The 25679-nt window shown below is 37.5% G+C and overlaps 1 protein-coding gene across 3 annotated transcripts in view; it reads right to left on the bottom strand.

The window, feature by feature from the left end:
• Positions 1-14256: 14256 nt before the first annotated feature.
• Positions 14257-25679, bottom strand: part of GRB14 (growth factor receptor bound protein 14) — a 116138-nt gene continuing 104715 nt past the window's right edge. For all 3 annotated transcript variants that reach the window (XM_049615575.1, XM_049615576.1, XM_049615577.1), the window contains 6 exons: positions 23536-23616; positions 18743-18859; positions 18579-18651; positions 18333-18420; positions 16033-16126; positions 14257-14706 (listed from right to left, as the gene is read on the bottom strand). In XM_049615575.1, coding sequence (XP_049471532.1) covers positions 14560-14706; positions 16033-16126; positions 18333-18420; positions 18579-18651; positions 18743-18859; positions 23536-23616 — 600 coding nt within the window. In that variant the 3' untranslated portion in view covers positions 14257-14559. The remainder of the gene's footprint in view (positions 14707-16032; positions 16127-18332; positions 18421-18578; positions 18652-18742; positions 18860-23535; positions 23617-25679) is intronic.

Raw genomic sequence — 25679 nt, 5'->3', positions numbered from 1 at the left:
TAACATAGAGGCTCTGAACGGGTAATAAGCATCAGAATCTGGATTGCTTATTACAGATGTAGATTTCTGGACTCCACTGCAGAACTGCATCAGAATCTTTGAGAAGTTTCTAATGCAGTTTGTTCAAAACCGCACTTTGAAGAACACTGCACTAAGAGAGAGACTGTCTTATTCCTAATGCTCCAATTCGATACAGCACACAGATCATGTACTATTTTGGTCATCCTATTGGGGGCAACACGGAAAAGAGGTTCAACTTTGTCAGTGGAACAAATTCTTTTTTCTTAATTATTTTTATTTTATAGAGAAAGAGAGAGCATGAGCAGAGTAGAGGGACAGAGGAAAAGAGAGAGAATCTTGAGCAGGCTCCACAAACAGTAGGGAGCCCAGCACCGGAGCTTGACCCCACAACCCTGGGATCATGAACTGAGTCCAAATCAAGAGTCAGACACTCAACCAATCACCGAGGCACCCCTGGAACAAATTCTGTAAATATTTTTTTTTGTATTCTGTTACTTTCCAAAATGTGATCATCAAACCATTAAAAAATTATTATTTTTTAATTTCTTCAAATTGTCAGGCAGGGCATATAAGACAGAAATCACTTATGATTATATACAAATAAAAGTCAGATGCCCAGAAAAAATGAGGTTAAATGGGTGGAGGATAACTAGTGTGAAACACTCAAAGGCAATGCATAATTTATACTCACTATATATATATCAATGTGTTAGCAGTACTATATTAGTGGTGGTAAAATTATAGGTGATTTTTCTCTTTTTTTCCCCTACTGTCATCTGATTTTCCTTTAATGAAGATGTGTTATTTATGATATTTCTTTTAAGTTTAGGTAAACATCCCTTACATGTTCTGGGGAAATTATGGTTGTGCAGGAAGGAGTCGGGGCAAATTCAGCAGTCCTATGATATTTAATCAATCGTCCTCATCACCATTATTTTCATCATCGTCCCCCTAAATCCCATGACTAAACCTTCAATCAATCAGAAGCTTTGAGGATGATTTTAAGAATTGAATTAGTGCACAAAGAGTTTGTCTATTTACTTGGAAGCTATAATTTAATAACTTTAAGTTAATAATTGTGACTTGGAGTAAAGAACAGTTTTGAGAAAGACCAAGAAGTTAAGAGATGTAAGGGCAAGAAAGGCGAAGGCTAAGCTGTTTTCTATGAAAACCCAGGAAAAGGTATTAGAGACACGGGGTTATAAAATGGTACGAGCAGGAGAGACAGCATCTTGTACTTAGCATCTAGTACTAGCAGGAGAGACAGCATCTAGTACTTAGTTAAAAGGAAGAAAACTATTATTTTCCATTTGGGGAAGAGACTGAAAATTAACCAGGGAGCTTGCAATTCTGGGTAAGTTATTTCTTTTTACTGTAGTAAAATGTCACAATGTTACAATGTATAGCAACACCGAAAAAAGGAATGTCCTTTCAGAAAACATGCTCAAAAACCTGCAGGCTCCCAAGGCCCTGGGTAGGACTCCTGTGTGTTTGGGATAATGTTGCTGTAAGAGGACTGAGAAGTTTGATGCTAAAGCTGCTTTGGAATCTTTACTAGTCCTTCAGGATAAAACCTGAAAGTTAGCCTAGACTTGGAAGATACAAATAGGTCTCTTTTCAAAAAAAAATTTTAACGTTTATTTATTTTTGAGTGACAGAGAGAGAGGATGAACAGAGGAAGGGCAGGGAATGGGAGACACAGAATCGGAAGCAGGCTCCAGGCTCTGAGCTGTCAGCACAGAGCCCGACGCAGGCTTTGAACCCACGAAATGTAAGATCATGACCTGAGCTGAAGTCAGACACTTAACCGACTGAGCCATCCAGGCACCCCCAAACAGGTCTCTTTTAATGAAAATTCTCTAGTTCTTTGAGTTACAAAGACCAGAGCCTACGGAGAGAGCCGAAATGTAGATTTCTCTTCTTTCCTTCAGAAATTGGCAGGCAGGCATCCCACATGTTTTGACAGAAGAGTAACATGCTCAGATCGAAACACTGGATGGACATGACACCCAATTATCCACACGTGTATCTTACTGTATAGACAAAAATGCCAGTTCACATTTAAGCAAACTGAAAAAAATAGTATAAAATGACATGCCTTTTGACTCTAAAATTAAAAGAGATTTATCTTTCTTATTATAAAAAGTATACCCATGCATAAAAAAATTATAAAGAAAAAAAATAAAGCCAAATGTAAAGTCACCCCAAAATCTCACCAATGTTATATTGTAGGCAGAGCAGGGTCAACTACTTGTACTACCATTTTGTGAACTTCCTTTCAGCATGTGCACGTGCGCGCACACACATACACACACACGCGCGCACACACACACACACACACACTTTTTTTTCTCAAAAATTGTGGAGGTTTTTTTTCCCATATCAGTGAATATAGATAAATGATCATTCATTATGATCATTATGACCAATCCCCTAGGTATTTCTTGTTTCCAGTTTTTCACAATTATAAATGATGCTGCAATAAACAATTACTCTTGCCCACCTTCCAATCCATTGCCTACATACCCTTAGAATAAAACCCAAATCCTTCTCCTTGGCTTCAAAGGGCCTGGATGGTCTAAACGGTACCTGTCTCTCTGCTATCTCCCCTGTTACACACCATGTTCAATCATTGTGCTCCTCAGCATGTTGTATTATATTTTGCTTTGGGCTTTCACACATATTCTTTTCACTGCTTGGAAAGCTCTTCTCCACAGGATTTTTACATGGTTACTTTTTAAACTGTTTGTCTCTCCTTAAGTGATAACTTCCCTACAGAGATCTTCTCTACCTATCTTATTAAACGTACAGTACCCATCCTCTTGTTCTTGTTAGGAGCTCCTTCCAAGTATCTTGAAAACACTTTTAAAATTTGCTTTCCTGTTTTTGTCTGTATTCTCAAAGAGAACAGAAACTCGACAAGATCAGTGGTTGTGTCTTTCATGTACATCAATTCATAATCAAGCATATAGTAGACACTAACAAAGTGTATCACATGAATGAATAAGTGAACAAATGGATTGATGAGTACATGTTGATGCTCTACTTGACAAATTTTCTCCTTAGAGTAAGTTTCTAGAAATAGAATTTCCAGATAAAGGGGAATAAACATTTTCTATTTTTTTTTATAAATATTGCAAAATATTATTCATCTATAAAAAAAGAAGGATAATTGTGACAACATGCATGAACCTTGAGGACATTATGCTAAATAAAATAAGTCAGACAGAGAAAGACAAATACTGTATGATCTCACTTCTATGTGAAATCTAAAACACACACACACACACACACACACACACACACACACACACAAACTGAACTCCTAGAAACAGAACAGATTGATGATTGCCAGAGGTGGGGGGTGAGGGATGGGTGAAATGGGTAAAGGTGATAAAAAAGGTACAAACTTTCAGTTATAAAATATATGTAAGTCCTGAGAATGTAATGTACAGCATGGTGACTATAGTAATGAGTAGATCTTAAAAGTTCACATTACAAGAAAAAAATTGTAACTATGTGTGATGATGAATGTTAACTAAGTTAATCGTGATTATCATGTCACAAAATATAAATATAGCAAACCATGATGTTGTACACACGTAAAACTAATAAAATGCTCTATGTCAATTATATCTCAATTTTTTAATCACTATATATATATATATATGTATATATATTGCCTAACTCTTCTACTAAAGTATGGAGTCCTCGAAATTTCCACCAGTAACACGATAGGAATGTTTAACTTCCCCCACATCCTTGACAACACTCGATACCAATCTGTTAGGAAAAGAAATAACCGATTAAAATTTAAATTTTAGTTGCTGAATGCTAATGAGACTGAACATCTTTTTATATGTTTACTGGCTGTCTATTTTTCATAACGACCACTTGACCATTCAATAAGAGAAGCAAAATTATTATTTTTTGATTCCAATATCCACATCCTTCACTTCTTAACTATATTAATCTCTAACACTGTGAAACTTATTTTTCTAAATTTTGTATTTTTCCTATCTTTTTATATTTAATTTTTCATGACATTTTATATAATTTTCAAAATTTTATTTTTATTATTTTTTTAAGTTTTATTTAAATTCTAGTTAGTTAACATATAGTGTAATATTTGTTGCAGGAGTAGAATTTAGTGATTCATCACTTACATATACCACCCAGAGCTCATCACAACAAGTGCTCTCCTTAATACACATCACCATTTAGCCCATCCCTTCCTTACCTCCCTAATAACATTCATATCATAGGAGTCCCAGAAGAAGGGAGGGGAAAAGGGGCAAAAGTCTTATTTGAGCAAATTACAACTGAAAACTTCCCTAATCTGGGGAAGAAAACAGACATCCAAATCCCAGAGGCACACAGAACTCCCATCAAAATCAACAAAAGCAGATCAACACCAAGACATATCACAGTAAAAATTGCGAAATACAGAGATAAGGAAAGAATCCTGAAAGCAGCAAAGGAGAAGAAATCCCTAACCTACAAAGGAAAACAAGGTTAGCAGCAGCCCAGAAACTTGGCAGGCCAGAGGGAGAGGCAGGAAACATCGAATGTGCCCAATGGGAAAAATCTGCAGCCGAGAACCTTTATCCAGCAAGTCTGTCATTCAGAATAGAAGAGATAAAGACTTTCCCAGTAAACAAAAACTAAAGGAGTCCGTGACCACTAAACCAGCCCTGCAAGAAATATTAAAGGGGACTCTTTGAGCGGAAAAGAAAGAGCGACAGCAACAAAGGCTTAAAAAAGGAACTAGAAAAAATCTCCAGAAACACCACCTTTACAGGTAATACAATGGCACTAAATTCTTATCTATCAATAACAACTCTGAATGTAGATGGATTAAATGCTCCAGTCAAAAGACATAGGGTACCAGGATGCCTATCTATTTGTTAACTGCCATTTCATTTCTTTGTTTTTTGTCCCATTGGAATGTATGTCTTACTTACTGATATATGACAACAGTATCAATATTTTATCCAAATTTTCTTTTGTTACCATGCCCTACATAGAGTGGTATCCTTTTCTTTTATATAGGTTTTCATTTTGTATGTGTCAGTGCCTTTTTTTTATTTCTGGCTTTAATACCATGATTAAATACAACCATGACTTTACAAAAATATTCCCCCATAATTTTTCTGATGTTTTATGATTTCATATTTTATGTTTAAAGGTTTTTGAACTATCTGAAATTTATTATGGCATAAAGAGAGCAGTAAGGAGCCATGAGATGCTAGTTGTCCCATTAAACCTAAAAAAGCAACTGTTCCCTCATTGATATCTGTTTCCATGCATATTCTTGATTCTTTTTCTGGTTTCTTATCAAAGAGATACAAATTTGCTCAATGATACCTGAGTGCAACAAACCTCATCTTCATAGAAATTCAAGGCATGGTTCTAGGCAATGAGGGTTGTGGCTTGATCTGGTGGTTAGTGCCATTTGATCCTCTAGCTAAAAATGTTGCTGTGAAATGGATCTTCTGACATCAGAAAAAAGGCCCCTTGGTGCTCTGAGAAGTCTATTCCCAACTACAGGTTCTGCCACAAAAGCCCTCATCTCTGCTGTCAGAGGTAAAATGCTTCAGTCTAGTGTCCTAGGCATCCTCGACTCACCCACCCATCCATGGAGCTGTAAAAGGAACACACATTTCTGCTCCTCAAGGAAAACCCCAAACAATCATCTCCTTCCTAATTTAAGCTAACCTATATTTCTCTCTCCTTTGGTTAGGCCATTTCTACTTCTTGCAACATAGAAATTCTTTTTCTCCTCTTTGGATAATCTATTTTTACTACCCTTCAATAGTCAAGATGTTAGCACCTTTTTTTTTTTTTTTCCAGATGTGTAGGATACAATGTATAAGAGTAGCTTAGATGTTTACACTTACAAGGTTGGTCTCTGCTTCCCGAACTAATAATAGGAAAATTAGTAGCTTTCTTCTTCTCTGGTGAGGCTTCAGCAAAGACAACAAAAATAAGTGGGATTAACTAAATTATACAATGATCACATCAGTCTATTTAAAAATTATTCAATCACTGTTACTTTATGGTTTAATATCTGTTGTAGTAACTAACACGTCACCATTTTCTAAGTGTTCCTGGCTATATCTTGTATGCTTATTCTTCCAGAGTTAAAGTAGATAGATGATAGATAGATAGATAGATACAGATAGATACATATAGATATAGATAGATATAGATATGTAGATATATCTATCTATATCTATATCTATATATTTTTTTCAAAGGTCTGGAATCATTTTCTCATGATGTGTTACAGGAACTCAGGATCTAAGAGTTCCGAAACTGATCTCATATTCAATTCCTCCTCATGATTGTACTGAGTTCATTCAACAAGTCTCTACTGAGCACTTAATATCAGCCTTAGACACTTTGCTAAATTCTGAGGCTACAACCAAGAGGAACATAGTCCTTCCTTGCCAGGAACTTACACTTAATAGGGAAAAAAAAATCAATGAATAATTCAACAGAGAGTGATGAGTGTTAAGATGGAAAAGTTGAAGGACTATATTGTTGGATAATTTAATCTAATCCATAGTCAAGAAAATTGTCCTGAAGAAAGTAATATTGTCACAGGAGCTCTAAAAGGGCAAAACAGTTACTTGAATTGGAGAGAAGGGTAAAAGAATGTGTTTAACATAAAGGGAATGGTACGTGCAAAAACCTGAAGTTAAAGAGAACATTTCAGAATAGAGTCTATTTCAGGGAACAGACTGTCTGGAAAATAGAATGCAAGGGAGAGTGGCTAAAGATTATGCTAGAAATACAAAGGTGAAAATATGAGAGCCTCATAGTTGTTAGGATTCTTTATCCAAGGGCAATAAGAAGCGAGTGAAGCTTTTAAGTAGAAGAGTGCTATGACCAGTATTTTTGAGAGATGACTGACAGTAGAGTGCAGAATGAACTTGGGGAGGGAGAGTAGGTGTGGAGAAAAATCAGAGGAAGAAACACGATTCATGAGTCTGCTCTGGTAGTCTAGGAAAGAAAGTAGTCTAGATTTGTGTAATGGCAATGGAAGTGGAGAGAAATACACTTGGTGTTCTTTGGATGTGGAAGGTGACAGTTTCTCAATATCTTCTAGGTTATTGTTTGGGAAACTGAATGATGGCACCATGTTTACTGAGCTGTGAGGCTCTGGTAGGGACCAGGTCTTGGGGGAAGATAAAGAGATCCATGGAAATGTGGAGTTTGATGTAACTATAAGATGTGTAAAGGGAGATGTTGAATGGGTAGCTGTGTAGCAGGATTCTTGCACAGAGAGTCATGACACTGAGGCTTTTCTTTCCAGGAAGCATCTTTATTTGTGCCAGCACTGCTCAGCTGGGTTCATACCCGAACAACTGGGTTTCCGAATGCCATGTGGTGTAGTTTTTAAATATGTCTCTACTTCCTTGTCTTCCATATATGGCGACACACAAATACGTGGTCTGATTAAGTGGTCTCATGTTACAAGGTCATGAGGGATGTTGTCACGTACACGTATAGCCAGGTTGCCTTGAGGTTGTTTTTTTTTTCCCTTTCCTTAAGGGAAGGGACCCTACCACAGCTGAATATATGGATCTAAAGTTCAGAAAGAAGGCACAGGTTTTAAAGCCACTTAGTATGTGAAGTCATGACATTAAAGGAAAGAGTCTTCAGGGACAGGGTAAAATAAGAAGGGAGGGGGTTAAGCCTAGGATCTAGCTAAGCATAGCAAAATTTAAGGGATGAGCAAAAAGGAAAATGAGTTGTAAAGAAGACCAAAAAGAGGTACCCAGAAGGATAGGAAGAATATAAGAATTCTGTGGACATGGAAACCAAAAGAAGGGAGTGATTCAAGGAGAGAGTGATAGCACCAATGTTGGTGAAAGAACACGTAAGAACGGCCTGAAAAGTTCCCCTTTCAGTGGTCCTGCGGTTTCAGTGAGGTAGAGAGAGGTCAGTGATTTTGAATAATAGCAAGTGAAGAAATGGTGATGTGCAAGAAGGTATATTATAAAAGACAAGGCCAGGGAGTGAGTTAGGGTTCATACTAAAGCAACCAAGGGGTGACTTAAAAAAAGATTATAAAAAGTTCAAACTATCTGTTAGCTGAGGGTAGCCTGCCTTTTCATTTTTCTATAACAAACTACCTCCCCTCAAAAGGCCACCAATGCCCAACTCAAAGTTTCTGACATTCGGTCCTATAGTTTGAATTTCCTGTTTCTGCCCCAATTTTAGTGGTGGTCCACCTTTATAAGCCACCTAAAACTTGATGTGGAGTGTAGTCATTTCTCTGGACTTTCTACAACACTCTTCCAAGTCTATTGTACGTATGGAGACTTCACACCAGGTTTGGGAAGACGGAAGTTGTTAAATTGTAGATCCACAGAGCAAGCATCCTGGAAAATATGTACTCTGTATCCATGTTCTTAAGTTCTTTTTGCCACCTGGCCTCTGGACTTCCTCAGTGACCATTTTCCTCTTCAGCTTCCAGCCTCCCACTGTCCGTTAGGTCCCTGGATTCATTCTCTTACCACCTCCTGTCTTGGCTTTCATGCCCAAATTCTTAATTTCCTGTGCAAAATGAAGTTCTTGGTATTTAACTGTTTCCTTCAACATCAAAGCTTCAGGCCTACCTTCCTATAAAAGAAGATGTTCTAAATAAAGACAAATCCTTCTCTAAGAATTTTGATGACATCTGTTAAAATTATAACTTTTCACCATTGTAATTGTCACCGTCTTCCTACTCTCCTCGGCCCTAAACCTACTAAGCATGTTTTGACTCCTCTCTTTACTTCTTCCCCATCCTTTTCATCCCATCACTGACATCATTGATCATTCCTCCTCCATAAAATAATTTAAAATAATTTTTTTTCATGGCCATGACTCTCGAGTAGGCTTTATGATTATTGCCAAGATCATTGCAAAGGGTCATCATTCTTTGGTACCCTGCCCCATCTTAGTCATCTTAAACACAGCTGCTCCTGTAATCCAGACATCATCAGGGTACTTCTATCCTCTAATTATTCATTTATTTAACAAACATTTCTGGGAATTTCCAATACACAAGGCAAAGTAAAAGGATGAATGGAGCCCATTCCTGATTTCAACCAGGTAAAAATTTAATAGGGTGATACGTTGAGGTACCTGACTATACCTTGCTATAACTAAAATGTAAACCACTTTGCTGGGCACCGAAGCTCTCCCTAATGCTGTAACAGTTTGCCTTTCTAGTCCTATTTGCCATGACTTCCCTCTCGGTCACAATACTGTGTATACTTCAGTTACAACGAAGCTATCATTTGCTGAAAAACTTTTAAATTCAGGGGCCCCTGGCTGGCTCAGTTGGTAGAACATGTGACCTTTGATCTCGGGTTTGTAAGTTTGAGCCCCAATTTGGGTGTAGAGATTACAGAACAATAAAATCTTAACAAAAGACAAAAAGGAAAACTCTTAAATTCAATCTCATGCTGCCTGGCAAGGCCATTCCCTCTTTGATGGCACCACACACTCCTTTCTCCAAGGTTTTGTAAATGTTAACTCCTGCAGCCTCAGGACCCATCTTACTCCTCCCATCTTCCGGCAAGTATAATCAATGTTTCTCTCCCAGTGTATTAACTGTATAATACTTACCCAGCCTGGCTTCCAGGACAGATGTTTGTCTATCTATACCCTACTCAGTTTTGCATCTCAAAAGTGTCTTTCACATAATAGGCACTCTGTACATACTGAAGTGAACTTGACAAGCACACGAGGTAAGAACACCGTTTTCAGCCTTTAATCAGATTGCTAACATGACAAGAGCTTCTGAGGGTAGCAGAATCCATGCGTGTACAAATAGGGACACATCCATTTGGTGAAACGTTATTAATCTCTCAAGGATGCACCGATGACCTAGGAGTCTTTTCATCTTCCTCCACTCAGCTGTGCATTAGCCCATTTCCTGTGCTGTCCAGGCAGGACCTCTAAAGCAAGTTTTCCATCTTCTATACTTCCCATCCTACCAATCACTTTCATTTGAGAGAAGAGAGATGGAATATCACTTTATATTGTTAATCAGCCAAGTGGAAGAAAGCATGGGAATCTGTGAGTTCTGGTGCAGGCAGGGACAGCCCACAGAGTCCCTGTAGATGGACTGGTCACCCACACCCCTACTGTACTGTAACCATGGCTACTTCCATTAACAAAGTCTCACATGAAGGACTAAAACCAGTGCAGAGGCACAATGTATAATATATGCATAATGTGCCTTCTTGGCAGGAAGGACAATCAAGTGGTAGCATAGCAAAGGCACTCAGTGGTGGAAAGGACAAAACTCCAGGGAGGTAGAATACCTAAAAGTACAATCACTAATGTAATAAAAAATATATATCAATATCTTAGATAGAATCGGATAGCTATGCACTTTACATGAATGATTTTATTTAACCGCCCCAACAATTTAAGAAGTGGTGACAATAAGGGGCGCCTGGGTGGCTCAGTCAGTTGAACGTCTGACTTCGGCTCAAGTCATGATCTCACCAGTTGACGAGTTCGAGCCCGGCGTTGGGCTCTGTGCTGACGGCTCAGAGTCTGGAGCCTGCTTCAGATTCTATGTCTCCGTCTCTGCCCCTCCCCTGCTCATGCTCTCTGCCTCGAAAAATAAATAAACATTTAAATTTTTTTTTAAAAAAGTGGTGATTGGGGCGCCTGAGTGGCTCAGTTGGTTGAGCATCTGACTTCGGCTCAGGTCATGATCTCACAGCTCGTGAGTTTGAGCCCCGCGTGGGGCTCTGTGCTGACAGCTCAGAGCCTGGAGCCTGCTTCCGATTCTGTGTCTCCCTCTCTCTCAGCCCCTAACCCACTCGCATTCAGTCTCTGTCTCTTTCAAAAATAAATAAACATTAAAAAAATGTCTTTAAAAAGTGGTGATAATGATGATGGTGATCCCTTCTCTAGAAATGAAACTGATTTGACCAAGGCTACATAGCTACTATGAAAGGGGCTGGAATTCAAAGCCAAAACGTATAACTTCATGGCTATAATCTTAACTCTAGTTTCTAATGCCTTGTGTATTATGGGGGATTGAATTAAGAAGTGGTGATTGTTTGGGAGGAACTGAGTGGCTCAGTCAGTTAAGCATCTGACTCCTGGTTTCAGCTCAGGTCATGATCCCATGGTTGGTGGGATCTAGTCCTATGTCCAGCTCTGTGCTGACAGCATGGAGCCTGTTTGGGATTCTCTCTCTCTCCCTCTCTCCTTTTCTCTCTGCCCCTTCCTTGCTTGCTCTCTCAAAATAAACTTAAAAAAAAAAAAAAAAGAAGTGGTGAATTTTTTATAATTATAAAGGAAATTGACTTGGAAAGGGCTAGCCACCTGATACTCCAACTGCAGAAGCAAATACTGATGCTGGTTAGACATTCTCTTGGATGCCCTTTCTCAAGGTGGGGGATCTCTGCCATGAACTTTGGGGTGAGTATAGTTATGTGCTTAGCCAAGAGTCTTGCTTTTCTCTGGTTCACATCTACAATTTGTGGCCTATGGTATATGTGATTAAAGACAACACAAACAGTGTCTGGGTTCCAAGCATGCCTAATGTCACAGACAGCAAAAATCTGGGAGCAGGTCAGGCAGGAGTTGATCCATCCCACAAGAGGCAGGTATGACAGTTTGGCTGAATGTTCAATAAATGTTACAACAACCCTGCATCTCAAGCAAACTATTCTATGCCTCCCCGGCGGGGGTGGGGGGGGTGGGGGGGGTGGGGAGGTGGGGGGGCGGGTAACACTGACTGCGAATCACCCACTGTGTTCTCTGGAGAATACGAGACAGAAAACTGGAGACCTTCCATGAGCAGAAGTCAACAAAGCCAGAAGACACCGCAGGCCATACTACAGCACTGTTTCCAACTGGGGTACATATAAAACTGTAGCTATGTTTCTATAATTAGTTTACTTTGAAATTCTATTTTATTTTATACATGAAAAGACATTCTGGGAAGGGGGTCCATACGTTTCATCAGGCTGCTAGACAGATCCAAGGCATAGGAAATCTTAATAATGCTGGGCAACAGAGAGGACAGCTTTGTAAATAGAGGAGCCAGCTTGAACCACCAAGTTGTAACCATTACCAAGGACAAACTTTCCTTTTCAGAGAAGCCATAATCCAGGGAATAGTCTAATGTCATTATCATAATACAACTACCATGTAGAGTTGGCATTGCTGGTGATCAAAAGCCAGTGACCCCACAGGGACACTGATTAACTGATGTTGACCACCGTAATAAAGTTAACACAAAAATCCCCATCTAATATACTCAATCAGTCAGGGATTACACCATTATACACGTGAAGCGAGTGGCTTTTCTGGGAAAGACTCCTAATAATTTTTATCTTGTTTCACTGGGTTTCCTGAATGCTTCACAATGATTACTTAATTCTTCCATAAAAGAAAATAAAAACAACACAGTCTGCAGAGTTTCTTTCTAGGAGAGTGAAGCATACTCCTTCCAACATATGAAAAGAAAAAAGAAGAAAATAGAGCTGATTTGTCCCAATCCTTATCCGAAATGGTGTAAGATAATAAAACTTGGCTGAATCAAATGAAAAATAATCCAAAGATAATTCACATTTCTCGTGGAAATCCATTTTAATACTGTACTAACTCTGAATGTGTCTGATATTTTTGGATTTAATTTCGTATTAGATTTACACACATGTACACACAAACATACACATTTAAAACCCTATTTATCAGAAGGAATCACGAAAGATAATGTCTACCTTTCCTCAGTAATTTTTCTGGACTCATGCTTTAAGATCAAAGTAAGCAATTACATACAACATCTGGGCTCCACAATAAATTTAGATTATGAATGAAGTCAGAGACACAAATAACAAAGACAAGACAAGCATAGATTGGTCAATTTCTGAGAGTCTAGTCTTTAAAATAGGACATTCTCTGATACTGTAAATTTTAACTGGGTGCAAAATGAGAAAATGCATTTCAATTCAAAACACAAACTATTTTTATAAATTGGAAATAAGTCAGAAATACACAGGACTCTTCTGAAAGGTTGAAAGGGCCAGGGTGTTGACCTCTCACTCTTCCACGTAGAGATCCTGTGTGTCTTCTAAGCCCCATGGACACCACCAGATGGCTATTTTATAACATCAGATTCATGTTCTAAGTTTCAGTGCTTTAAGAATTAGGTTTGCCTGGGCTGAAAGTAAACTGAATATTTTCTATATTCCAGCATTTTTTTCAGTAATAATTGGCTTATTACCATTTCATAAATGTCTTCAGATGCTTTGTTGCCAAAAATATATAGCCTATATTTAAAACCAAAGTATGCATTTTTGAAATGTTTTAAAACAATCATCCTAACTTTCTTACAGTGTTGTTATAGGATCAGAGGAGATGGCACATTTTGAATGATTTTAACTTGGTGTTTTTCTTTTCTTTTCTTTTCGTGAAAAATGAATAGCCATCCACAAAAAGTGGGAAGAAAAGAATCACAGAATCCCAACAAAAACTTCCCAGATGGCCTCAGAGAGGCGATAAGGGAGGTAAGTGTTTCAAGTTTCCAAAGTCTTTGGTTTCCATAATGATGTTGCCAACTGAAAAGAGAGCAGACAGAGAATAGGACGAATTTGCCTATTAGGATCTTTATAGATTTTGAATCTTTGATCTCACCAGATTTGATGACAGGCCACAAAAGCATGTGCTAATTATATAAATCCCTTCCATATCCTGATCATTTTCTTTAAAAAGATAGCTCCAGTTAGTATTTAAGTGAATGAAATAAAACACAATCAATAATGTGCCACTAATAGGTACAATACCAGTGTTAAGTATTATAGGATAGTTAATGATTTAAAAACCTAATAAAAGTCATCCTGAAAAACCAACATACTTCAAAATAATTTTAAGCCGATACTTGAAAATATGATTTGATTTTAAGGTTATAATAAACTCAGAAAATATATAATTCAAAATACTTTTTAGTTTTATTAACAAGTTGTGGGTAGTTTCTTTCAATTGATAGCTCAAGATTTTATCATTCTTCTGAAGTTACAAAAAAAAGTAGTGTAATTGAAATTCAGTCTGCAAATAATTCATTCTGAACCCTCTCAGTTTTTTCATACTTTGTGTTTAAGAATTCAAATGCTACTCTAATAAATGAGGACAGAAAGATGTTTAAAATATGCATATTTGACGAAAATACTATAGTTATGTAAAATCACACAAGAACACACCAAATCATTTTTTCTGAGGTTTAATTTTAACTAATGAATTTTAGATGATAAATGTAATGTCAATTCAAATCTTTGCTTATCTGCAATGCACAGCTATTTTTTGTAACTTGTAGGTGAAATAGATTCTTTTCACCATGGCAATGTTTTCTCCCTTATTTATGGTCTTTCTTCCTTGCCTTTTCTTTCTCTTTCTTTCTTTCTTTCTTTCTTTCTTTTTTTCTTTCTTTCTTTCTTTCTCTTTTATTTTTATTTTTTTGTGTCGTGAGTCCTTTTTCTTCAACAGTTTAACAAGTCACTTCTGGTTTGGCTAAAGAGCAATCCTAGCACAATAATGTTTCAACTTGCAAGGAAGAACGCCCTTATTGAGTTGATAGAACTCCACCAGCTGGATTAGGTCTGTAAATCTCGTGTGGCCATCATCCAGAGTGTGGAACAATTCACCATCGTCTTCCACCTACAGGAGGGAAAACAGCAGACTGGTAAGATGGGCAAAATACCCTCAAGGGCAATCATATTCTATTGCACACTGTGTCTTTTTATACTAAAATGGAAAAGTGGATGAAACTAAAGGTTAATTAAAAGAATGTTATGATGTGCTTTCTGTTTGTAACTTCACTTGTATTTACAAGAAATGTCATCTGACCCTAGGATCCAGAGCGTGGCTGCTCTACTTTCTACACCTCAAGTTCTCCTAACGTTCTATAGTTAGAATAATACGACTATTGTGAACCAACAGTGAGAAGTCTGCACTATTCGGTGCAAAAGTAAACACAAGATTTTAATGCTCTCATCGACAGAAATTAATTTCCATACCTGAATGTTGTCTACCTAACAGCTTCATCTATTATCTAGAAGCAAATATTCATATAATTTCTACCAGTAAATTGATTCTGAAGCAATCAAACATTATGTGAATGGAATGACAGCTGCTTCTTCTCTTCCTCCTCCTCCTCCTCCTCCTCCTCCTCTGGCAGTGACATTAAACATTAAATTAAAGAGGTCTTGTGACATTAAACAATTCATACTCACCCAAGGACAGTGAAGTTGGGAAGACACTTCATATGGAATTTGGATAATTCCAAAAAGAGGCCATTCAAAAGGAAATACTAGCAACTTAGCAATCTTAGGTAAAATGTTCCTGAAAGTAGACTGAATCTCTACTCCACACTACCTGTTTCCAACATATAGATCACATGCATATACACATGCACGCGAGCACACACACACACACACACACACACACACACACGGCATCAACAGAAGCAACAAAAATCCCAAAGTGAAGTGTGCTACTCAGAAGCAGAATTACAGAAAAATTTTAAATGTGCTAAGAATAGTTTAAATGTTCTCCAGTTCTGCAGCACCTGTGTACCTATCCATAATGATTAAAAGCAAAACTACAAAAACAAAACAACAACAATAACAAAAAAAGCCATGTTTGAGATAAGAAAGCAGAAAGGGTTTAAAAATAATGGTTTTTAAAGAACCACTGGTACAATTCAGAAAGAATCTCTAGTGGCCTTTTAACAATAGGTGGCATGGGGTCCATGCAATATTGGTAAATCATATTTCATGGAAAAAGGGAAATTTAATTTTTACAATTCCTGTATTTCTTATATTAATTCAGGCTCATAAAACCATTTCTGCCAAACTTAAGTCTAGTCAAAGCACAAGCTCCCTGGTTATATTTAATAAAAGATCCAAAGAAAACCAAAGTTTCCAAAAGCTTATGCATTAAGGTCATCTCTAATATACAAATGTGAAATCACAAATTACTTACTGGTATAATTTGAAAATGCTTTATTTTTTGTCCATGACTCATTGACAGTACGAAAGTTTTGGGGTTACTCTGACTATCCCGCACCAAGAAAACTCTAAGGAGAGAGAAGGAATTTCAATATGTTTCTACTTTACTCATGTATTTCATAAAAATAGAGCATGCAACAAATCTAGAAAATATATTTATAAATGTAGCCAGAGTTTTCCTTTACTGTGTATTCAATGATGGGATTATCCAACATGGTAAACAATCTGGTATAACATAATCTTGTGCTGTAAAGCTGTCATCAGTGCTAATGCAATTCTAATAGGATAAATTCTAATAGGATAAAAGGACAGTGCATTTGTCAGGTTGTTTGCTCACAATAAGCAATATAATGCTACGTTGGCATCAAAAGTTAGTGCTATGTTCTTTTTCCATTGGAGGAACTGGGTATTCACACATAACACCTTTGTGCAGAGAATGGGGCATTAGCATATTATTACTGTAACTTCTGGGTTATGTTAGTCCCTGAAAAGAGAAAATTATTTAGAAGGAAATCATTTTGAACCCCTCTTCAACACTGATCCCCCTTTATCTTTTGATTCTGGTTCCTACTGTTACATACACAACAGAAAGTGAGAAATGCATATATTCTAGAAAATCAATCCTGAAATCATTTATTAAATGTTGAGCAAAATGTTTTGAGTAAAAGAAACACCCAAACAACATATACTTCAATCATCAAGAATGTAGCAGAAAAGCCTCTATAATGTCAAGCTAGAAAAAACAAGACATGGCCTAATGGCCTAAGAGCAAATGCTGCTAGGCGTGGATTCTTATTTACTGGTGATACTGTGCAAAACCAGCTTTGTGTTAATTGTTGGCAAACAGATTGTGCAAACAATCCCCACTGGTGACTCCAATACTAATCTCACTGTGCCTGGGCAAAGAGGCAGCCAAATTTGAGCCATCACAGATGTCTGATGAGATTATCCATTCCATTTGTACTGTGTGAGATTCCAACATTACATCACTGGGAGATGGGACAAAAGGGAGTTTCACTGGTAAATCAAGCTGTAATTCTTTCTCCATTCCCGAGCGGATCACCGCTACCATCTAGTGGACTGCCTGGCATCATCACATCTTTCCAAAGGATGTACCCCACCCCCCATGTTTCATTAAAGATTTAAAAAATAAAATAAGATAAAGATAGTATCATTCTTTATTCATTTATTTCATAAAATTTATAAAAAACTAGGCTCCAAAAGTAGGGAAATTATAATCCTTCAAAACAGTTTAATGATTCTTTGTGAATTATTTCTTTTCTTGGTCTCATCGGATTGTAATTCTGCTGATTGCTCAAATTTATATCTAAAACGACTGTGCTCCACATAGAGAAGTATATTAAAATCTTCTCTTATTTAGAGTCTAGTGAAATGCTGACTTGCTATTAATAATCTTCCATGTGAAGATGCATTTTTATCCAAATGTCAGTATTAAATCACCTTGAAATCTTGTCATCATCTTAAGCCAACCCTTGAAGATAAAAGGCCCCATCAAGCACTTGTTTAAATTGATGCTGGTTTCATTTCTAGTCCAAACTTCAATACAACCCCCTTGATTTGCACTGCATTTGAAAAGAGAATTTTGCCAGCATTACAGGAAGTATTTGAAATACTCAGCGATCGGAGAAAAAGAAAATGCTTCAGAGTGTAAATATTTCATAATACAATTTACATTTCTCTTGTATCTTCCATGGTACCCCACCCAAAAATGACATGAGAAACACTTAAGAGAAACCCTCTTCTCATAGGTTTACACTACTTTAAGCTGTTAGAACTTGGAGAAAATAGGAATGTACACAGAGAGAAAAAAAATAAAACAAGCAGTCAAAATATACAAAAAAGAGTTCATATACTCTGCGTCAAACTTAAAAACATATATAACATGTAAGATAATGTCATGACACAAATCATACTTTGGAATCCTATTACATGTTCAAATCAAAACGTTGACCCCTAAGAACAAGTTCAGTTTTAACTGAGATACTGGTGTTGGCACAAAATGGGTAATATTAGTGATCATTAGTTAACTGGCAGAGCATCCTATTCACTTATCTGTTCGTTGATGCACAGATATAAGCACGCATGACATAATAGGTTTTGTATAGATAACTGCTCAGATACAACGGTAACTACCCCTACAGAACAGAATCACTTCTGTTTTATGATATGCTGAAGTCAAAACTATGTGTATTAACTAAGTAATTACCGATCATAAGAGGGATCACAGTCACTACCATTCTAAATCAAACCTACCCATCCACAAGTCCTTGCTGAATAATCAATCGCTGTGCTTCATCTCTAGAAATTTTGTGGTGAAACCACGGCTGCGACCGGTGGATGGCTGAAGAAATACAATGGGGGGGGGGGGAATACAGAGCTGTGTTTGAAATCCTCACAATTTAATTACATACACTTTCCACCACGGCCACTCAGTCCCCTCACCCATGTGCACGTCCACCCAGCCATTCATTCAGTCCCAGTGAACAGGCACAGACATACCCATGTTTGTGGCAGAGCTCTGGGAAGAGGCAGTAGGGCTACCATGGGTGGCCAGGCGTAAGCATCCTTTTTTCTGCACAAGGAAAGGGAAAACAGATTTCAACTTTTCGGGTAAGACAAACTCGAATCATAAATACTTTTGAAGAATGTGAAGTTATTTGTACCCTCCAAGCGAGTCCTTCTTCAACAGCGACTGAAAGGGCTTCCGTGGGATTTTCTATAACTCTGCTTTTCTGGCCTGAGAAGTCCATTGCTACTAGAGAATTCTCTGATATACTTCTCTGGGAAAAAACACATTTTTTTTAACATTAAATTATCTTTGAAAGTTATCTTTCAGTGCTTTGCTGGCAATATGTTTCCACTCTAGAATGTGAATCCAAAGGTGGCTGGCAAGAAATTAAAAAGTTAAAAGTACATATTTAATATAAAATGGTGCTGTGAAGTATTTTGATTAAACAAATTACATAGTTATTTGTTAAGATCACTGAATTAAATGTTGACTAAAGAGATTAAAAGCTTTCAAAGTTAGCATGACTTTCTCTTAAAAGAACCTTCTCTCTTCCCATTCTCTGGCAAATTCTCTGGTAAAACCCTGTTTCTGGATATTCTCTTGAGAACACAAATTTCGAAAGGAGTAACTCTTCCTGTGGCTAAAAGACCCACCACTTCAGAACTAATCTCTGTTATGATTGGAGATTCGTCATTATCATTTAAATGTCAACCCTATCTGCTGATGAAGCAGCTGTTTTATAAGTCACAGTGGACAAAGGTATCTGAGAAAGAAATAGTACCCATTTTATAATGGAACAAAATACAATACGTATCTTAAAAGTGTATCACATCAAGGTTCATCTTACTTAGAAAATAAAATTTAGTGGAATAATGACTCCGGTAATTCCATATTAAAATTTTTATGATTTAATATATGAACATTTTCCATCTCGTGAGGATGAACACGGAAAAATGAGACCTGCAAAAATCAGTCTGACTAAAGAAGAACTGACGTACAAGGAAGACATCTCCAAACAAACATAATTTAAATGAACAATGAAGTCTTCCCCTGGCCATTGCTTTTTGTTTTCATATTCTCTGAAGGTGAAAATAAACTATCCCAAACCTGGACTTTAGTTTTACTCTTTGTTTGGTGAGGGCTCTACTCTGCAACCAGCTTTTAAACAAGCGTGCCATCCCAAGTCGGTCATCCTAACACGAGACAATGATCAAGAGTCTCCGTCAGTTTGCTAAGAATTCAAACTCTCCCAAAGGGGAAAAAACATTCAAGAACAGCATGGACAATGTTTAACACTGACTCCCCCTCGTTAACAGAGGAGCGAGACAAAAAATGGAGTTCTAATAGTAAAGGAAGAGCCAGTGTGCCTCTGGAGACTGGTGGCGTAAGGCCTTTTTCTAACTCCGCACATGGATCCGGCCCTTCCTAGCTTCATCTAAAAGACGGTAGTCAAATGTATGCTTGCAAGAAAACCTGGTCCACACAAAACAATGGGGGCCTCACTTATCACCGCATCATACATCTCACTTCATTAGCATTTGCTATTTCCTCTTCCAACCCTGCTGTAGTGGTCCACAATCTTATTACGGTTCATCTTTATTTCTAGAGATCCGGCATGCAATCTTTCATTTGTTCCAGGAGCCTTTGTAACTGACAGCTGCTCTTTCCAGACAGATGCCGTCTCTGTAATCTCTATCTGCTGTCACACCTTACTTTGCCCTTCTCACCCCGTGATCTTCTGTGCCGGGCTGTAGACCAGTCGGATACACTTCTGCTTTGCTGACATTAATGAAAAGCCTCCACCTGCCCACACCACAGAGTAACTAATCTCAATCATAATGATAGCTTTATCCTTACAATATCTCTACTTCATGTGCCAAGATGGGCTCTGTAATCACAAGGTCCTGATAACATAAAAATACTGTTAGGAAAGAAAAATAAACATAACCAGTTGTTCCTGTTCTTGTGTTTTTTTTCCTACAATACAATAGGATGAAATGTAAAACAAGATCCCATGTTCCATAATTACTTGACATTAGTAGGGAGTCTACAATACAAATAAATATTTTCATTTGTTACAATGACTACACTAGGGAAAACACAGGAATATAGCAAATATGTTCTACTGAATAGCAGGTGGTGGATGAAAAATTAATAGTTTACCTTTGGTGGACAAAGAAATAGAAGTGAAGCAGATTCTGACTTGAACTCAAAAGGTCATTTTCAGCTCAATTTCTTTCACGTAAGAAAGCAATGTTGATAACATTCAGAATCAGTGTATTTCTCAAATATTTGTCCCTTTTTTCTAGCTCTTTCTTCTGGTGGAATAAACAGGGAAAGCCCTGAAAAAGGGTCCATGATTTTAATGACATACCTCTTTTTGCAAGAAAGAAGAGGCCTGGATACACCCTGGATTATGCAGGCCACACTTTGAGATCGGATCCAGTCACTCCTAGTCAGCCTGAGACAGAAAATGTTTTTCAGGGAGTTTACGCAGGTGGCAACTAGTAGCCACACTCTCTGTCACCCCATTTGGAAGATGTTGATAAACCTGCAGCAGAGTCCTTAGCAAGAGAGCACAGAATTCCCTGATACCATTCTCTCCTCTGCTTCATACAGACTCATAGGGCATCAGAGATGCAACCAATTCCTGAAATTATGCAATTGCCCCCCTTATTTTATACTGCAGGACACGAGTGACTCAAACAAGGTCACAAAGGCAGCTCAATGTAAATGCAGTGACAGATAGGCTCTTTCCAGGGTCATTTATGTACCACAGGGTGGAAGATAGAGGGAAGAAACTCACTTTTCAATGTCTAGCTCAGGGTCAAGAGTAAGGACTAATAAGGACTTGAGTAGACCGGTTTTCCCCATCTCATCTCTCCAATCAGGGCCATACTAACAGATCCTCCTTTAAATGAATCTTTGTGCTGAAAAGGACCAAATATATTTGGCTGCCTGAAATATCTGCTGATGATGCTCATTTCAAAGGCTGATAGGGGTGGCTATTATGTGCTATACACAGCTATGATGTTCATTACGGTAGGAGAAATTTTTTTCTTACTTCCCTTCTCAAAACGTATCCCTGGAGAAGTTAAGAATAGTGTTCCTTTAACAATATAATTCAAGTATACTCGGTTTTCTGTGTTGCTCACTGAAGATAGTGCCTGGATGAAAACCAACAGAGGCAGGTGAGGGGCACTGACAGTCATTATAGAGGTCACTGATTCTTCCATGATAACCTAGAAAGGTGGGATTCTGTATAGACATCAAAGTAAACACAAATACCTCCCCAAACATCTCAGTTTCCTTTATGTAAGTTAAGAAGAACGGAGGTATAATTCTCAAGTGCTATTCTCTCTGATCTTGATAACTGCCATACAGGACAGATAGGTCCTCGCTACACAGGCCTCCTACAAAATCCCTATCTCCAGCCAGATTCACTCAAGAAGTGTCTTTTTCCTACACACTGTGTTGAAGAAGCAAAGTTATACTAACCAAGCTGTCGTGTAAATATGGATCAGCAACAGGCCCACTTTCAATGGACAGAGGCAAGAGTAATGCCATGCTTATGATGCTAATCACCACGATGAGACTGGAAAATGCTTTGTTTATGACAATTTTTCCCTATGATTAACAGACACTAAGCAACTGCCTCCAAATGCATGGCTGCTATTAATGTGCTCATCCTAAAATCTTTAGATACTAAAAGAAATTTAGAAGGACTTAGAAAAGGATTAAGATCATAAAATCCATTATTCTTTCTATATATGTGGATTGAAAGATGAAGGTAAGCTGACAAACTATAAAAATATTCACCTAAAGCAACTGCTGTTATAAAAATTCATTACAGTCTTTAGTTTCTTATTTTAGGGCTTAAAAGTGATCTGACACAAAGATGAAAAGTTACTCTTCCATAACGAAAAGCAACGTAACCACAGATAGGAGTTTTTTTCCATATTAGTCTATCAGACTTAGTAATCAACATTATTTCATGCCTCATTCCTAGAATTGAGCATTTCATCTGCTACATTACATGTGGGGAAATGTGCCTTCCTTGGTCACAGTTATGAGGAGCAGATTTTTAACCTATGTGGAAATGCAGTATGTTAGCTGATTTGTAACACAGGCACATACACCCGAATTCCTAATATACTCAATATTAAGGAGCAAGAGCAAAAATAGTAGAACGTAAACTTTTAAGTTCAGAAATAAATTTCGTGTGTTAAGGCACAGTAAGTTAAAATTCGGTTCTAAAGAAGGGAAAAGATGTGTCTGTGTGTATCTGCAAGTAAATATTCAAGTTGCATTTAGCATAAATCTGAGAAGTAGTGTTAGACTTTATGTAATGCAAGACCTACATTTTGGTTAGCAGTTTTTGGGTTTCCTGAAGAGCAGTTTGCTTTTCAAGGACGTAGACCTTAAAAATTTTGTTGTTAGAAAGCCAGAATGGCAAAAGAGCTCACCTGTGTGTACTTTAGCATTTAAAATTCCAAACTACTGGCAGCTTTATACTAGGCTGTGACAATTCCAGAATTAATATTAAAATAAATAAATAAACCCACGATGAAAATCAATAATTAAAGAAACATCTACAGTCTCAAGGAAAATATTTTATAAATCATATCAAAATGTAATCCTCCAATGTTGTAATGACACAGAATGACTCACATAACTCTTTCAATTTTCTTTAACATATAACATTATCTATTTTAATTGAATACTTTGTGATACTGGACTGCTGTGATTTGATCACATAGGCTGCAATCATGTGAAATCCAAGAATAAATAATTCCATATAACATTATGTTAGATGGTGTCGTTACTTTACTTAACCAAAAGGACTTACAGTGTAAGTGTACTGCAATGCACATCTATAATGCAATAAAATTGCAAGTGAACAGAATGTAAATATAAAATATATAGATTAATAAATATGGTCCTTACCATGGGTGATATACTCTGAGAACTGCAGCCACTTCTACCTTGATATGGATGCATGTAATTCTGGTACAGCTGCATGCCATACTGCAGAACAAATAAATAAAAACGCATTCCCATCACTTTTACTACATGGGCAACTGATGAAAATTCAATACTTTAATTATAAATAATCAATATGAAAAATAAAAATTATAAGCTTTCCTTACAACAAATAGTAAAGCAACCATAACTTTGAAAGGTAAGCTTCTAGTGCCCTACAATGATACATTAAAAAGACAAGTGTTTTTTACTTGAATCCACACTTAAAGTCTAGTTCAGCAGTATAAAAATCTGAAACGGACATTCTTACTCATTATTCTTAGCACCCTGGTGCCAAAAGCATTGAAGGAGTATATCACCTAATGATAAGAAAGCTCACTTGGGAAGGATGCCACTTTATGAAACAAGGACTCTGAAAACCTTACAGGCATCGTAAGCAAAACAGGGTAAAATTCACCATAACTCTTCAATGACTGATTGACAAATTATATCATCTCTCTGGCAAATCCATAAACTTGGCTCTATGTTAAAGATTCTTGACACTGTAGCATCCTCTAGTAACAAAACTCTTATCACATTGTTTCATTTCTGGCTCTAAATTCAGGGAAATCAAAATGGTGGGGAATCAGGCTGATCTCACACAAATGGTCACAAAATACAATGTAAGTGGCAGAACCACGGCATCTTTATTTTCAGGAGGTAGCACTGTAAGACTCGGCTGCCAGGCTACACGATTAGATTAGAAAGTGGGTCTGGGCTGTAAGTAGAATACTAGTTTAAGAAACATTAAGAACGCTAGCTGCCATGACTCCTGGGTGGCTCAGTTGGTTAAGCACACAACTCTTGATTTTAGCTTGGGTCATGATCTCAGGGTTCGTGGGTGCAAGCCCCGCACTGGGCTCTGAGCTGACAGTGTGGAGCCTGCTTGGGATTCTCTGCCTCCCTCTCTCTCTGCCCCTCCCTCGCTTGCATGATCTCTATCAAAAATAAATAAACTTAAAAAAAAAAAAAGAATGCTAACTCCCATGGGGTGCCTGGATGGCTCAGTAAGTCAAGCAGCTGACTCTTGACCTCGGGGTCCTGAGTTCAAGCCCATGTTGGGCTCTGCACTGTGTGTAAAGCCTAGTTAAGAAAAAAAAAAAGTATGCCAACTGCTAGAACCAAATTCATCTTGGAGGGTTCACCATCTGAAGCTAGAAGGCACTCCCCTAAGATTTACGCCACTTTCTTTAAAACAAAACAAAACAAAGCAAAACTACAATGGCACAGAGAGGGCTTTTCTTTTCTTTTCTCTGGCTACCCTCGACAATTCTCTCCATTTCACAGATTTGCGATGAACTTGGAAATAGGTCGTATATAAAAGATTGAGGAGACACCATGGAATCCAATCTCACCCTTAGGATGAATTCCATTTAAACATTCCAACATAACTGTTTCTCTACTAAAGACTATTTCTGTAATAGCAATTCCAGCAAACTGGATATATTTGGTAATTAGGCAGAAATCAGAGGGCGGCTTGGAGAGTCTCTGTTTCCAAGATTTTGCTTTTAACATGAATACAAACCCACATTCATTTAAAATTCTCTATGATTATTTCTTTATCCAATTATTTCCCAACTTACAAAAAGTATTTTTTAATTTACAGTTTGATTGACATTAATGGAACCTAATGAAATTTACTTTAAATCAACTCTAAACCTACCATAACTGTAAAAAGAAGACAGAGGAGCCTAATTCCTAGTCAAGTTCATTTTGGAGAATATACAGTAAGTTCTAACCAATATTTCCACAAGGTGCACACATGCTGCTTGGTGGCCTTTTATTTAACTGTAGTGAAAAGCCAGCTATCTACTAATAAGACTGTTTCCTTCAAAAATGTATTATCCCTGGTACCTGTAGTGTTAGGTAGCTGCTTCTGTGCTATTGGTCTTTAGTAGGCATTTAACTCTGGCCGAGGGATAGGGCATGAGTCACCTTAACATGTCCCTGTCCTACAAAGGGGCAGATAAGGGACCAAAATATATTAGAAGCTGACAGAGTTCTAGTTGAAGGGAAGGGAAGAATATAACATGTAACTAGGACACTGTACATGAGCAATTCTCAGATTT

The sequence above is a fragment of the Panthera uncia genome (assembly GCF_023721935.1).
Source record: "Panthera uncia isolate 11264 chromosome C1 unlocalized genomic scaffold, Puncia_PCG_1.0 HiC_scaffold_3, whole genome shotgun sequence".
Lineage (NCBI taxonomy): Eukaryota > Metazoa > Chordata > Mammalia > Carnivora > Felidae > Panthera > Panthera uncia.
This window is presented reverse-complemented; position numbering and strand designations above follow the sequence as displayed.